This window comes from Thunnus maccoyii, chromosome 14, assembly GCF_910596095.1.
Source record: "Thunnus maccoyii chromosome 14, fThuMac1.1, whole genome shotgun sequence".
NCBI lineage: Eukaryota > Metazoa > Chordata > Actinopteri > Scombriformes > Scombridae > Thunnus > Thunnus maccoyii.
The window spans coordinates 22,234,307-22,250,866 of record NC_056546.1 but is presented as its reverse complement, the minus strand read 5'-3'; the positions used below and the strand labels follow the sequence as shown (position 1 = coordinate 22,250,866).

Genomic DNA, 16,560 nt, shown 5'->3' with positions numbered 1-16,560 from the left:
AGTAAAAATTTTTCCATATTCTACATAATTATTTGACCCATTGCTAAGATAAAGTTATTGATTAGTGCAGCTTTAATCCTCAGGTCCACAGTCAAGATAGTGAGAATGCCTTTTAATTTGTTGATAATTTTTAATTTGCACAGCAGAAATGTGTAGTTCATGTTTTTGATAATATTACTAATTTCTCCAATAATGTTAGTGGATGAATAAAATTCAATAGGGTTTAATGGGGGTAAGGGTCATGACAGAAATAATGACATAATGAGAAATTATAAAACATCATTGTGTTGGTCTGAAAGAGGAGCAGGATGATAAAGACTGGTTTGTGTTCAGACACCTGCTGTGGCTCCACACGATTAATACATATAATGTGTAGGATTCAGTAAAGGAGACAGGCTGAAATGTGGGGAATCAACAGCCCCTTTGTGTCCAGCTGCGTTGCTCTCTCTTTCACTTCTGGCTCTCAACTTTCTCTTCCCACTCACACACACACACACACACACTAAAGACACAGCAACACACTGACACACAGACTTTTGTACTGAAAACAGTGGGAGCATTCATACTACTATCATTGTAAAACCACTTTAAAAACCTGAAACGACACAACCAATTTTAGACTGTGTGTTTGTACATGCTAAGAACGTGATATTACACTGATATCAATTTTAATATCTGTTTTTGTCAGTTATATTTCATTTGTGCAATGGGAGGCCACTTATTCAACGTCTGTGTCTGTGTCTGCATGTCAAAAAAAGGAATGTAGGGCATCAAACAAACCATGACCACTAAAAAGCAACCACAGACCACTGCTCAACCCCCCATGACCTCCAGTGATGTCATTCCTAAACTATCCCATGTGACCGGAGAGGAAGAGAGACAAAAAGACAGCACTTAAGGGACAGTTGGGATATTAGACAGGATTCGGAGTGAGAGTAACATAGTGCTGTTGCCGTTGTACCCGGGTTGTGTATGTATGAGGACCCTCTGTCCACTGGGACCACCGCACTAAAGCTCAGGTTACATACAGCTCCATTAGTGTTTCTTTGCAGACGTGGCCACTGTTCCATAACCGATTTAAGAAACCCAACACTCTCTGTAGGTACCAAATACGACCGCACGCTGCTCACCATCTGGTGTGGTCAAGATATAACATAGACACCACTCCAGAGAGTCAAAGAGCTGGAAGAGAGGGACTTGTTGATAGAGAGTGTTACTGTATTCTCACTATGCTTCGATTACACAGAGATGGCTCTTCCCAGTAAAGGGGAAGGAAATGCCTCAGGGCCCATTGTGAGTGTCTATGTGTGTGTGTGTGTGTGTGTGTGTGTGTGTGTGTGTGTGTTGGGGGGGCATCTACTTCATTGCTGAAGCCCTTCAGAGGTATGTCATTTGCTGCTTCCTGTCAGGCTTTGTGCCAAAACAGTTTGTCAGGAATTCCGGCAGAAACAGCAAATAAGGAAAAGGAGACCCAACCATAAGCACCTCGACAATAGCAGCCGTCTCTTTACAACTTGTTGCTGATGTTGAAGAAAATCTGAACAAAACACAAACACTTGTAGTATTCGAGAGCACTGGTCTCTGGGAAAATTAAGCGCTTCAGCCAGACAAGGCCAGATTATTTACCTTTGGAGATTAAAGAGGCCCTACTCAGAGCCTTTAGGTTAAACACTGCATCTCATTGGTTGCTGAAAGTGCTTCAGCCAAAGAGGAGAGGAATGCAGAGGATCTCATAAAAACACAAACGTTTGAGGAACAAGCTCAGCACCCTCAGACACACACACACCAGCAGATCTGCATGTCAGCAGCCTCCCGAGAAGCAGCACTGCCCCGCAGATGTGAAACACCTCGCCACTTGTGACCGACCACAACAGCAGAATTAAGGAAGTGAAAGTCAGCAATGAGTTTTAGAAAGGGTTTTTCTTTCCTTTTGACCATAAGTACACCAAATAGTTATCTGTCTATCAATGTATCTGGAAAGAAGCCCATCATGATTATAAGGAATAATAATTATATATTATATATATTATATATATGACATTCCAGTATTTCATCTCTGCTGTGCTGTGGAAAGTGGTGAGACATTTACAATAAAAAAAAGCTCCACACTTCCTGTATGGTCACATGAGGATCATAAACCATTTGAATATGGTGGAGTTAGTGTAGTGGAGGTTCAGAAGTGAGAGACAAGAGACTGTGAAAAAGCATACACCACAAAATCCTCACTAACAGACTATTGTATTTGTGCGTATTGCAGTTAAATACTAACACCGTTAGTTAATACCTGACAAAAGTTATTTTTCACAACTATTATGTTGAACAACTAAGTATTCAAATCCCTTTAAATGGCCTCATCACTACCTAAAAGCCTTTCAGGGATTGATTTATTTTAGACGTGAACAATGTGTGAAAATGATAGCAAATGTAACTTTTTTTAGTTAATCCACTAACAATATGTTTCAGGCAGTTGATCCCTTTTAGATACTGATAGTTGTAGTGTAGTAGTTATATGGACATTTTTAAGTGTTTATTAATACAGAGATATAATTATGATTGTGATTATTCTCCTATGAAGACATATTTATATTATTACAGATGTGTTTTACAATATTGTCATTAATTTTCTGTTTATACACCAGCCTTCGTCTGTGGGTGCCCACAAGAGGAGTTATAGTTCTTAACAAATACATTAATAAACACTTATATCTTCTAATATCTACATTTTAGTGTGCTATAAATTATTTATTAGCTGTTCATATACTGCTTATAAATGCTTAATATGGCAACTTAAAGTAAAGTGTTACTGATTTGTCACACACATTCAATACACTCAGCAGATAATACATTAATCTTACCAGCTGCCAAATGTTCACAATAGTCTAGCCAGTAAATGTACCTCTGTGCATGATATCAACCATGAGCTACCTGTTTGATAAGAATATTTGTTCTCATAAGTAGGCTACTGTATGTGACACACCTACTGAGGCGGTAACTTGGTTTTAGGGTGTCTCAATACTGTCTACATATTAACAGGAAGAACGAACTGAAGTCACTGCATCGCCCATCACTCATTCGAGAGGCTGACGGGTAGGGAGGCTTTGAACTTTGTATCTGGATGACTGGGTTTCCTCACACAAACCACAAATCACTCTCATACAGCAGACATTGGGAGTGAATGTAGGTGTGTAGAACCAGATGAATGACTCAAAAACACACAGATTCTCCTCTTCTTTCTGTCAGGCCCTGGTTATTCAGTGCAAGCATCACACTGCATATCTGCATGTTGGTATGCAGGTCTTGTACCATATATTACACCTCTATTAGTGCCATCATATCGACACATGGGTGTTTTTTCTCCTCATCCTCATATTAAGCCTAGTGTCATCACCCCTGCCTTACTTCTTTTCGTTTTTCTTTCCTTTTTTAGTTATTTATCAGCCTATTTTTAAGTAATGTGGAGCTCCAAATGGAAATTGAAACTGCCACTATGATCACTAAAACATCTACTGATCACTGCTGTTTGATACATTTGAAGATACAGTAAAAAGTATATAACTTTACCTTCCATGACTTCGCAGCGGTGAAGCAGAGAGTTGCTGTGACATCCCATCAGCCCAGCAAACATCTTTCCACTAATAACAAGCTCTATGTAGCCACAAGTCAAACACTATCAGATCCCGGTACATGCAGTCACATCGACCATGTTTTAGAAGAAGTGGAGCCAAGCAATAGGACTGATCTCATTTCCGTTGTGGAAAAGTGAAGCCAGACTGTTATTTTTATCCCCGACTTTGGAAAAACGTGTAAAACCGGCTTTTCCTGGCTCTCATTTGTCCATAATAAACATTTCCTGATACAAGTATTGATCCGTGTACATCAGATTCTTACATTTCTCCTCTGCGGCAAACAAGTGGCTTCAGTTGCGCATAAACAGGCGGTCTGGAGAGGAAAGATGGTCAGATTTCTAGTTGTGGGGGGAAATGGAAAAACATCCGATGATGTGCTGCAATGACAGACGTAACAGCCAAGATAAATCTCTGTCTATAAATTGGCTCATCGATCAGTTGATAAGTAATCCGTTATTCGCTGCGCCCCTGCGTCGTGCGTCGTGTTGGAGCAACGTGAGGAGCTCCTACGTGTTCGGGAATTTGACTCCAGACTCCTTCAGACCGCCTCAAAACCTCAGCAGGCAGCCTATGAAGCCTGCAGCGGACACATCACCGGATTAAACACTGCTGCTGTTTGTATTTATGCATGCTTTATTTCAGGAGCATTGTGTGAGTGCAGCTACTGGGGGGAAAGGACGGGTATTAATTGTGAAAAAACGTGCAGTCTGACTGCAACTCCTTCAACTCCATTAAAGTCATTAAAAAAGTTTTATAGTAGATGTTCAAAAGCACAGATGCAGTAACATTATTATTGTAGTAGTAGGCCTACTAGTTGTAGTGTAGCACATTTTAAAGTGTAAAAAGTGTAACGGTTACTTCTAGGGCTCTTCCATCGAGATTCAATCAACATTACGCAAAAATATATCCAAAACTGGCTAAAAACTATAATTTATATAGTTCATTCATCATGTTTTATGTCGTTTTATGCCTCACTGAGACAAGAATAATAGAAACTGTTGTAATAAAATGACTATTTCTTGTTCTGTTCTGTTCTATCATATCATTCAACATAGTTTACACATACTGTATGTCCCTGCATTGTTGATACAGAAACTGTTGGCAGTGTGTCCATAGCACAATGTGGCCATTGGATTTGGAGTTCAAATGATTATTTGCATGCACAAATAAATGTTGTGAATACATTCTGGTGTCCACACAAAAGTGTGCCTTTGTTTCTGCAGTGAAGGAATGCATGAGGAGAAAAAAAAACTATTGAGACCCCACATAGAGCAAAGTCTTTTCATCCTCTTTCCTACGCATCCAAATGCTCCTTTCATTCAGCTTGGCTGTGCTGCAGAAAGACAGACAAGACTCAGTGATGAAAGGCTCAGTTCACCCGACACAACAACAACAACAACAGTGACACAGTTAGGCTACACTCTGGAGGATAAGAGAGATGTGGGGCAGCAGGGATGAAATCCATTGATCACCTGCCCAGTATTAAAGATTAGAGCCACTTAATGTCCTTTGGCAAACAAATCAGCTAACTGCCGAGTTACTGGACAACAACTCATGACCACACAGTTGTCGCTTATGCTTAATAACTGGTGGGAAGCCTTTCACTGACCTACAGTATCTTCCCCAACATTTCTAAATTAAATAAAACATCTCAAATGTTAAGTTGAAAATATTTTAGTTACTTGTTAACAAACAGATGTTGCCATAAATATTTACAAAAACAAAAGACAGTCAATGAAAAGTATATGTTTGTATGAACAAGTCAAGTATTTTTAAAAACGATGTAGTTTCCTTCAGTTTTTAAAAAACATAGATTGGCAGCAGCTTGACATGCATGTGGGGTTGTGGGAGATGTCTAATACTGACATACTTACAGCTATCATTTATTCAGTTAATAAAAGCAACATATAAAAAAACAAAAAAAAAACTAAATTATCTATTAATCCAATGATTCCAAACAGGGGCATGCTGGCCTGGAGGCAGCATACATGACAGCAGAGCAAATGTGTATTAAACTTGAGTTGAAAAGACCTTTTGACCTTTCACATACAGGTGTAACTTATCATATTATTAATTGCTTTTTGCATTGCACTAATTACTGAAGGGAGGCAACATTAAGATTATTAGCTCCACCTGGGCTTTTACTGCTATGACAAATCAAAATGTCTAATATGAAAAATCTGATTCATTTGGGAAGCATGTTTTGATGGTAGCACGGCACAGGAAAAAAACAAAAAAACAAAAACAGGTGATGCTGATGAAGCAAACATGTCGGCCAATTCCAAAATATTAAGAAGTCTATCTTCCTGAGTTCAGTGTGAAATTTTTAGTCTTCCACAGGGGGACATGGCAGTGAAGGTTTGGGAACTGATGACTAATAAAACTGACCAGCAACAGACCCTTTTTTCAGCAGACATTTTGCCTTGTTACAGCAGAAAGTGTAACTAATCACATTAACAATGGTTCCCTTCTAGAGGTATCCCTGCTGTTTCTACTGATGAGGGTTTTTGAGATGTTTACTGGGAGAGTAGGTGTTACTGAAATGAATGTGCCGCCATGATTGGATTCCTTTTGTTGTTCAATGCAGTAACAGCTGTACAAGACAAACTAACGTAATACAGACAATAAGACATCTTTTTCAGTTGCCTGCTTTCACCACTAGATGTCAGGTGTCAAGCAGATTTGGGTTTAGTTTTGCAGACTGCTCTCATTTAGTTACTTTTTAATAGATTTTAATAGTGTTTTAAAAGTTTGTATAAATTGTGTATGTTAGATTCGGTTTTTGAATGTATTTTTAAGTAATATTCAAGTTATCACATTTCTATGTTGCAGCTCCTTGCTGTGTATCATCAGTGCTACAACTCAATTGTGTTTGACTGTTTACAGTCTACGTTAAAGACACTGATAGCTCTCTCCCGCCACCAGGAAGTGAGGCGTTTTGCATTTCCTTTTTCTTTGACACAAACACGGATCCTGAGTAGATGAGCAGTTTTAAAACAGTTTTTCAAGAAGCCTAACAAGTGATTTCTCCCAATATCCCAATTTCACCCAACGTCATTTCATTAGATTGATTGATTGGTTTATACACGGAGCACAGCCAGCAAAAGCACTTGTTTTCTTTCTCTTAGGCAAAATTTAACAACCCTAAAAAAAAAGGTGACCAAATAAAATTTAACATACGGAAATAGCCAGAAAATAATACCCAAATAATGGTTTGATATATAATGTATAATTATAACTTGCTGTATTGTATTTAATCAAATCCAGATCATATTGCTAGATTGTTCTTATGTAGTAATAATACTGTCCAGCAGATGGAGCACTTTAATAACATTGACAGCCTTCAACACATGGTCTAAAAAAGGAAAACAAAGATGAATAAAATAATGCGTAATCCTGTTTGTGGATAACTACAAAACTACCAGCCAGTAAAATACCAGATACCTTACATTTATAAACAGCTCGTGCTGAAGCTCTCTGAACAACTGCAGCTTGTGAAGCGTCACAGCTGGGAATCCTACAGAGAATCAGTGTTGTTTTGGTTGGAATAACCAGACTCAAGTGAAGCTTTCTCTGAGGTTAAATCTGACAATAAAACTGTGTTTCTCCAAACATGAAAAAAGTCTTCTGCTATTGCTTATAGATGATGATACTGTCATTACTCTGTCTGTATTCATAACCGCTGCTGAATTGTTTCTCGCTGCCTGGATGATAATAATTGACACCATCAGGTGATGAGGAGTGTCAGAGGGGTGTCAGCTCTCTACCAGGAATTTTCCTCTGCTCACTCTGAACATTATTTTGAATCCACATCACTGCAGCCTGGTGAGGATTGTTTAAAGAGGGTAGAATGAGGAGGCATGGGGTTGTTTGTTTGTGTGTATGTGTGTGTGTGTGCCAGGGGGGCCTGTCAGAGTAGGCACGTACAATGTACAAAGGTCACATGATCCTCCTCCACAGAGGCAACCAATGGTTCTACCTTAGATTATCTGTGTGTGATAGAGGAAGGGGAGGGCAGAGAGAAAAATAAAATAAACACACATTATCAAAGCAGCTTAAAGACTGGGAGAGCATGGCATACTTGGCACAGAACCTTTATTCATGCAAAACAACTGAAGTCATCCGATCTTTATCAAGGAAAAAAAAAAAATCCATTGTCTATTGTAACACTGTTTTTATTGTAATAATAAAAACAAAATTAACAAGCATGTCACGAAACATGTCAAACATCAGCCAAATCTCATTAGGAATACACACGAACATGAACCTGGAGCAAAACTAGAGGAGACAATGACACCATGGAGAAAAAAAAACACAATGCTGTTGAAGCCGAGCAGGACTTAAACGACACCTTCCTCGGGGTCGATGAGCGTGTTCCTGCTGGAGAACACGTCGGCCAGCATGTGTTTGGGGATTTCTGAGCCACGAACGCGCAGGGTGTAGCAGGCGTCCTCCACTTTTCCCAGGCTCTGTCGCAGCGTGTGCAGCTTCTTGGACACCTCGTAAGGGCCCGTGTTCCCGATGTAGGAGAAACCGTCGTGGATCTGCCGCAGGAACTGGCTCAGCTTGAAGGGCGTGTCAATGTCGCCGTTGCCCACGCTGCTAATGCACATCCGCATCAGCTCTCCGGTCAAGTCGGCCACGCCGAGCAGGTAGTCTGAGGGCGTCACCTGGAAGGTGAGAACCTGAGCTCCCGGCGGCGGGGTTTCAGCTGAGCCCTGAGACAACACAAAACACAACATTTGAAAGAATGTCAACAAATATCTTGAATGAGCCTTAGAATTAAACTGTGAAAAAACAGTTTTGACGCTTTTTGGACCAGATGTGTACAGAAATTCTTACCACAGCATGCTTTGCACGCACGATTGATAGTTAAAACAATATTTATGAGATGTGATTGTTATGTTATGCAGCTGTGCCTGCAGAAAAGCCTTCAGGCAGAAAATAAGCAAAATCCAGCTTTTCTCAAGCATAATGGTGCATTTACTACAAAACATTGAAGTTCAAACAATTTTGTCTGCATCAACCAGCAGGCACTCATCATCTTTGAAAACATCAGGCAGAGTGGATGAAATTACATAATGATACATAATGCGTATAACTGCGGAACAGAGAACACCACAGTGTTGCCTGTTTGTGCCACTGCCATTGCTTTGACAGGAAATACTGTGAAATAAACACACTATGATATTCTCAAAAGAAACAGTTTGACGTTTCAGGTAGTATGTTTAATAGCTTTTTACAGTTAGATGACAAGATCGGTACCACTCTCATGTCTGCACGCTTAATATGAAGCTTCAGATTTTACCTTTGGATGAAGTGTCTGCTGGCTCTAGCTTCATGTTTAGCATGCAGACATGAGTGGTGGCGATCAAACACATGGCAAGAAAGCAAAAAAGTGCATTTCCCCAAAATGTCAAACTATTCCTTTACTTCTTATTTTCCTTGTTAAAATTATTTTTGTTTAGTCGTGTCGCCACCCGATAGACTAGCAACGGGGTTTGCTAAGTGAGACAAAATAAACAGTGCATGAAGGGTAACTGCAAAGTCTTTAAATTCACCTTAGGCTCTATCTTCTCTGCTCTCATGAACACCAGTCTGGCATTGATCTCCTCCAGGCTGATGAGGCTGCGGTGACGGATATAGTGCTGGAAGGAGACGGCCTCCACGTACTCCTGGACCCCTGATGCATGACATCAAATGCATTAACATGGGTGTTAATTATTGCAACGACCAAATATTTCACTGCTGCAGCTGTTGAAAAACTCAGCTATGTATCAAGTGAGTGTCGCACGTAGAGTGTGTATAAACACTACATGGTATCTGCAGAGTATAGATCACAGATGTAGATAATGATTCAAATAAAACATGTTTCCTGCCGCAGTCTTTTGATTGAACAACAGTGGCCATTTTTCGTGGCAGGCTGAGATGACCCCTCATTTGTTTTCTGGCCCTGTGTAAACAACAATCAAATAATCACAGGACGGAAGACTTTGTGTCTGAAGTTTACTTTTGGAGCGGCAATTGAACTTCAAAGGGCCTCCTATCTCCCTCTACTGTAACTAAGCTAGGATGTGGTTCATCTCCACTCCACCTACTCTTACTGACTTTCACTGCTGTTAATAGGATTTCAGTCCAGTCGCAGCAGCACATGCATGGGCCGCATCCAACAGACCGAGCAGCTGCAACCTACTCAGTGCAAGAGGCAGATTATTGATTTATAACTGCAATATCACAGCTTTCTAAATGTTCTCCCATAACTTCAGGAAGCATTATTTTCAAAAATCACACAAGGAAACAGAAAATGTGGGAACATTTAGAGCCCTTTTCCTGATAGCCAGTAGAAACCACTTAGGACATTGAGGTCATGTTCTCTGTATTTTTTCATGGAATTTGGATAAGGTTTTAGCAGCCTAGGGATATTTTTACATCCAGTCAAATATTTTAGGCTCATTTCAATATTTCGATACTATATATTAAAATCGAACTACTTTTAAGGCAACAAAATGAACAAATAATTAAAGGATTCAGAAATTCTCCACTATTTAATGTAGAAAGGGCTTTGACTAACAGCAGTTAGACATTCATGGTGGAAAAAACAACAACTGGATAACGCTTCGTTTAAAGGTCTGTAATTTCTTAATAATTTTACCAGTGTGGTTCTTGGAAAGAATTATGTCATCTGTTATGAGTTATAGGGAACATAGAGACAGAGTTATGAGACTTTTTTGAGACTTTTTGCCTTGTTTTATGTAGAGTTAAGTTAGTTGTGTTAGATTTATAGGCACTTGTTGAATTCCAAAGGTATTGTTAACACCCATCCTCCATATTTTTTTTCTTCCTTTAACCTTTTGCCTTTTATTGTTGAAGTATTTTCCAATATCAATTTATTTAATGAATATCCTATTCTCATCTAGTAAATAGTAGTAGTCATATATGTTAGGCTCAGCCGCCAGCCTTTATTTGACACATTTTTCATAACCTTGCTCGACAAAAAAAAAACAAAAAAAAAAAACACTGCAAACATCTAAACATCGCCAGTGGCTCCACAGCTGTGACACTGGTTCAGTGAATATAGTACAATTTAAGGCGAACAGGATATGACAAGAAAAGGTTATACGGGCTTTGAGGCAGGCAGGCAGGCAGGCGGAGTTCAGTTCCTGAGTTTACTGCCAGGAGCTGCTCATGTTATTTACTCTGAAGCAGCAGCAGCAGCAGTGTTACCTTTGGTAACTGAGACACAAAAACAAAAAAAAAGGTTAGATAATGTCTAAACAATGACTCAGGAAAACCCAACTTGAAATATTCCTAGCACAGTGCATGGAAAAGTCAAGGGCCAAGCCTGTGTATAGCAACAATTCAAAGCCTGACTGGTCGCTTAAAGAGCTATTACACACTGTGTGTTGCATAATGATACTTAATGTATTGAGAATACTGAATAGTAAATGCAAAATAGCCTCCATTAGCATTCGATAAATATGTATGAATGGCCACAGATTAATCTGGCTTAATGTTTGACTACAGTGCGGTTCACTGAGTTGCAGGTGAACCCTGGAAAATGCGCTTTTTTGCACTATCTCATAGCTGCTAGCAGGGTCAAGCTAAAGAGCTTATCAAAGTGCTGCACTGCCCTGTTATCAGCGGCAATTACATTCAGATTCAGCCCATAATATCTCTAATGGTCCTTCTATGAAAAAAGCACACCCATTACACATGCCTGGAGACTTCTCGTCCTGCCAAGATCAGCTGGAGAGTCTGTGCAGTGAACTCAGTCTAATAAAGATGATAAAAATGGAAAAAAAAAAAACAAAAACGTCTAATTGGTGGGAACTGCCACTGGTCACGTCGCGGAGGATGCAGCAGTGATTCCAGAGTGACCACAATCTAAAAATGACTTCCCCAGCTGCTAGATAACAGCTCACCCTCGCTCCCAGTAATGTTTTTCTCCAAACTTCGCCAGACATTTTGGCTACGCTAACAAAAACTGATATTGATGCTAGTGGGAAAACAAGTTTATCAGAGGGTGTGTCTATCATATCCATGCCTGCATCAAGGTCATGCTCTCACACAATCAGTGACTTCACAATAAATCTAAAGCACAAAAAGGGAGATTGAGGTGGGAACAGTATGCTAAAGATAATTTCTCTTAAAAGCTCCTGTGTGATTAACTTTGAACTCTTTGCTAGAGCTTGTCGTCAATTCAGGAATTCATCGTTATATTGAAATAAATGATCCTTTAAAGCTCACGTGTCACAAGTTTGCAAAAACACGCTGAATGAGTATGAGCTGAGAAGTGTTTAATAAACCTTAACTATTTACCAGCAATTTGTTTTAATTAAATATAAGATGTTGTTTATTTAATTACACACATATATATATATATATATATATATATATATATATATGTGTGTGTGTAGAGTCCACAACTTCAGTCCAGATTGAAATACCCCAACAACTATTGAATGGATTGCCAGGAGATTTGGTTCAGACATTGATGTCATCCTCAGGATGAATTGTAATCACTTAGGTGATCCCTTATCTCCTCAGGTCAAAATATTTTGACTTTGCCCAGTAATTTGGTTAATTACCAAATAACTGCAAAACTAATGACATTCCCATCATTCTCACCTGTGCTTTGTGTTTTGTGCCAATTGTAGCAATTGCTAAATTAAGAACATGGTATACATTATAACAGCCTAACAATCAGCATGTTAGCATTTAGCTCAATACACCGGCGTGGCCAAATACAGCCTCACAGAGCTGTTAGCATAGCTGTAGACTGGAAACCCTGTTCACACGGCAAAGCTATAGTTTAGCTGTGTGGTTATGTTGGCCAATCAAAAGGAATAGGAAGATATTAGCTTATATTTCAAATAATGTCAGTTATGATAATGAACAGAATGTTTTCACTACATGAACGAAACTACAAAACCAGTAATGGGATATGATGTGTGTACATGACTCCACCCTAGCTAACACCTCTCTATCTATGAGCAAATGCAAATGTGTTATGACTGAACTGAGTGTCTCAAACAGTATCAGAATATTTAATGTTGATTATCACCCGTTGATAAATGTTAATTAGTTAGTTGCAAACACTGTCCGTGGTATATCCAGTGGGTTATGCATTGATCCATCTAAATGATATTGATAAATTAAGTCACACAGGTTTATTAAGGTGCTACTATTTTGAATGTTTTATTTTAAAAGATCATGACTTCAACTGTGTAACTGAGGATGTAAATGTAATAAACCTGTCTGGATTCACAGGATCATTAAAACAGATCATGACCCATTTTAGGCTGAGAAACAAACTTTCACCTGGACCATATACTGTAAATGTACAGTAGGGTCCAAAAGTCTGTTTTGGACTACTGGATATTAGAATAAATATTTGCTTTACATATCAATAAGACCTGCTCAGTAATATCAAACATCACAGGTGAGAGGTGAAGTGGAAAAATAGGTCACAGCTCTTTCATCACTTTGTGTGCCTGGAGATAAAATACTAAAGGTATGTCTTTAAGCTCTGAGTAGAGAAATGTGTGGCTTTAGTTACACTGGTGGACCTGTCTTGTTTTTGTCTGTTTTTTTTCTGACACTTGCAGAATTCTTCTGATGTCTAAAACAACATTTAAATTAATCAATAAGGTCTCTGATAAGGAACATTTTAAAATTCCCAATTTGCCAACAGTCATTTTAATGTTGATGTCATGGTATTTTTGAAAAATGATTCTTCCCAACACCCAGCACTGAACATTTTACATGTACTCTCATGCAAAGTTACAATATATAGAAGTTCATTTTGCTTGTTTGCTTTCTTAAACCATGTAACAAGTGTATGATAACTCACCTGGAGTGAAAGCTCTGTGAAACTGATGGATGTCCTCTCCTCTCAGCTCTTCGGCAATTTGACCAATTTTCTGCCTCACTCCGTCCAGTTTTACATCTGCCTCGTTCAGAATGTCCTCTGGATCTTGTACACTTCCAGTGAAAACACACAAAGTTAGGAATGGAAATTCTCCAAGTGACTTTATATTTAAACATTAATTGAAAATCTTGTCTGAAACAACAGCCCCTCTACACCATTATGCTTCTTTCAAAGCAATATCTGAAAGCTGATGTAGATTGAGTGAAGGATCTATTAATGCTTTATTATATGCTTTATTTATATCAACATTCAACTTAAATTAAGTTAAAAGCAGCAGCTGAACAAGCTGGCTCCTGGACAGAATTTTTTTTCCAGAATGACAGAAAAATTACAACTAAAGCCACTGCAATACCATGTAAATAATTAAAAACTGAGTAGAATTGCCCCATTAAATCTAAATAAAGTGAGGAAATCTAAACATATGTTCCAATTTAGACTGAACAGATTGACATGTCTTCCTTAAATGGTACAAACCTGGTCACTCTATGTAAAAGAAAAATCGTCCTCTTGCTTTCAATGGTGACATCTCGACTGATCTTAACCAGACGCTCATATTTGTCGTGTTTGGTGTCAAGCTCCTGCTGGAAAACTTTAAAAGAGATACAGGTTCATTTGCAAATGGATGTCTTAACGTATTAGTATCTTTTTTTGGTGAAAAGTGGAATTAAAAAACGCTGAGGGTGCAGTTACCTTTAAAGGCAGCAAAGACAGGTGAGGACGGGTTGGCACTCATATCACGGTCCTGCGCTGCGTCAGCGTTTTTCCGTGCACATCCTTCAGCTGTTATGATGCAGAAAGGGTCAAATGATGCTGCAGTTGCTTCACTGCCAAATGCTTTCATTTTACACTTTATTTCTTCACAAATTAGCCTACCTTGTTAAATTAAAGGGGCACTCTACTGATTTTATGCATGAAAATCACTTGACAAGAGGAGTAATCCTCCTTGAGTAATGTCTTTTATGGCTCCTCGAACATTAACATTGTTTAATAGAAAGTCTGCATTACTCACTAGAGGTGTGGAGTTTGTCAGGCAGGTAGAGTCTATGAAAGACATTACTGAGATGCATTAAGGGAAGTGTGAGATCCAGCATTTTTAAAGCATGATCCCTACTAGTAACTAAAGGTCAGATATATATACTGTGCTGTATTGATTCTGACCTGTGTCTTTTTTTTTAAACTATCTCTCACATGTTCCCCCAACTTCATGGAAATGTACTTCTTTCAGTTGTGAGGAGCTGAAAGTCAATCAACAAAAAATCTGTAACAATTTTGATCATTAACTGTAATTTTTTAAGCACCTCAAATATGTATATTTACTAGTTTTTCCTGTTTTTTTATGATGATAAAATTACTACCTTTTTTAGATTGCTGGTCGAGACAAATGAAGCAATTTTCAAACATAATCTTGGACTCAGTGGAAAAAAATAAGGACATTTTCTACTACTTTTCTGCAAAAAATGACTGATATTTTATAGACCAAATGATTCACAGATAATGGGCGGATTGATCAGTAATGAAAACTAATATTTGCAGCCCTTGTGAGAATTATATTTGGAAAGGATGAGATTACTGCTACTGCTGTCCTTGCCAGCTCCAACACTTGTACTAGTAACAAACTAATGAACTTGTTTCTAAAAAGGAAGGCAGACTAACTAGTTTAAACATCAGCATGCGAGTAATTTCACACCACACTTCAGTCTTAACAGCTATCACACTGCATTTGCTAACTGGTTAATTACACATCTAGTAAACTATCCTATGTTGACAACAACAATCCAGTTTACATGAAAACGCGGTTATACTTAGTTTATTGTCAAAATCTGGATTTACCTTCTCGTTTATTCATGCCTTCGGCGATGGAGTTCAGCGGTTTAATAAAGTATAAAGTCCGTACTGCCAACCAAATGTAATTTCACTTAAACGATGCAGCGTAACGTTACTTCACAGCTGTCAGAGATTATCAAGGTAACCAGACACAACAGCTCGGTTTATACATAAAAGTTATCATCTCTGAGCGACAATAAACAAGCTAAACAAAGGCTAAATACACCACTGTGCCAAAGAAATTGTATTTACGTGTTTTAATAGCAGGCATTCACGTGGACTCATTCATCGCGGGGCTTTTGCGCTGTTTACACGCGTAGCAGGAAATGAAGAGCGGTGCATCTTGGGATATGTAGTAACACAGAAAAGTAGGGAATTTTTATTATTACAGCTTTTTCTAATTTACTAAAGTCATATTTATTGTTTTTTTATTTTAAAGCTAATCGTAAAAACTGTTACAAATAGTTTTAAATGCAGTTGGTATATGCGTTCATTTTGAATCATGAATTATCTTTACATGTATTTTACTTGTAAATTATCATTTTTGAAGCATTCAGTGTCCTGCAGTGTTAATTGTTGAAGATACTGTATCTACTATTTGTATACATAGTCCTGTGATAATCTTACTCAGTAGGGAGTGACACAGGTCCGCCCTTATTTACAGCCAAAGTACTTTCTGTTTCTAGTCAAAACCCAGATTGAGTACCAGTCATCTCCAGACTGCCATCCTTGTTTGGCCTGTGTCATTTGTTTCTATTAAAATATGTTTCATCCAACCTTTCTTTATCAGATTACTCGCTTCTTTCCAGTAACCCCTCCTCCAGGGACTCCTGCAGACTGTCTACGTGCCACACGACTGGTGCCAACTTGAGTTTGCGCCTTGCCTCTGCACAGCAGCACACTCCTTGTCACTCAGAAACCCTTTTCACTCGTTATTGTGCTGAATGATCGACTGCAGCACCATATATTATATCATGTTAATCAGAACATGTTTACACTCTGTAAAAAGACAATTATAATTTGTTGAAATATACATTCCGATAGTCGATTTACATCCCTCTCAATTGCAGTTATGAGCTTTATAAACCGCCCAGTATCCAACGAGTCAGTTTACCATAATGCAGGAAAATCTTTGTGCAAAATATTCTTTTGTTGTGTGAAAGGAATTTCACAAATGCA

The 16,560-nt window shown here is 38.6% G+C and overlaps 2 protein-coding genes across 6 annotated transcripts in view; both read right to left on the bottom strand.

Moving 5' to 3' along the window:
* disc1 (DISC1 scaffold protein) overlaps nucleotides 1–4,126 on the bottom strand; it is a 50,554-nt gene extending 46,428 nt beyond the window's left edge. For both annotated transcript variants that reach the window (XR_006100030.1, XM_042434349.1), the window contains exon 1: nucleotides 3,562–4,126. Coding sequence is in view for 1 of the 2 variants with exons in the window: in XM_042434349.1 (XP_042290283.1) it covers nucleotides 3,562–3,625 (64 nt within the window). In the remaining variant the exon portion in view is untranslated. The remainder of the gene's footprint in view (nucleotides 1–3,561) is intronic.
* Nucleotides 4,127–7,704: 3,578 nt separating this feature from the next.
* Nucleotides 7,705–16,520, bottom strand: tsnax (translin-associated factor X). Of its 4 annotated transcripts, none has more exons than XM_042432714.1 (6): nucleotides 16,496–16,520; nucleotides 14,248–14,337; nucleotides 14,032–14,146; nucleotides 13,480–13,610; nucleotides 9,188–9,309; nucleotides 7,705–8,344 (listed from the first exon to the last, which is right to left on the bottom strand). In XM_042432714.1, the coding sequence occupies exons 2-6, from the start codon at nucleotides 14,288–14,290 to the stop codon at nucleotides 7,967–7,969; spliced, it is 789 nt and encodes a 262-aa protein (XP_042288648.1). In that variant the 5' UTR covers nucleotides 14,291–14,337; nucleotides 16,496–16,520; the 3' UTR covers nucleotides 7,705–7,966. The 4 variants fall into 4 exon arrangements, with proteins under 4 accessions (XP_042288648.1, XP_042288647.1, XP_042288645.1 ...); XM_042432713.1 differs by lacking the exon at nucleotides 16,496–16,520 and adding an exon at nucleotides 16,159–16,369; XM_042432711.1 differs by lacking the exon at nucleotides 16,496–16,520 and adding an exon at nucleotides 15,634–15,667.
* Between the last annotated feature and the right edge of the window lie 40 nt (nucleotides 16,521–16,560).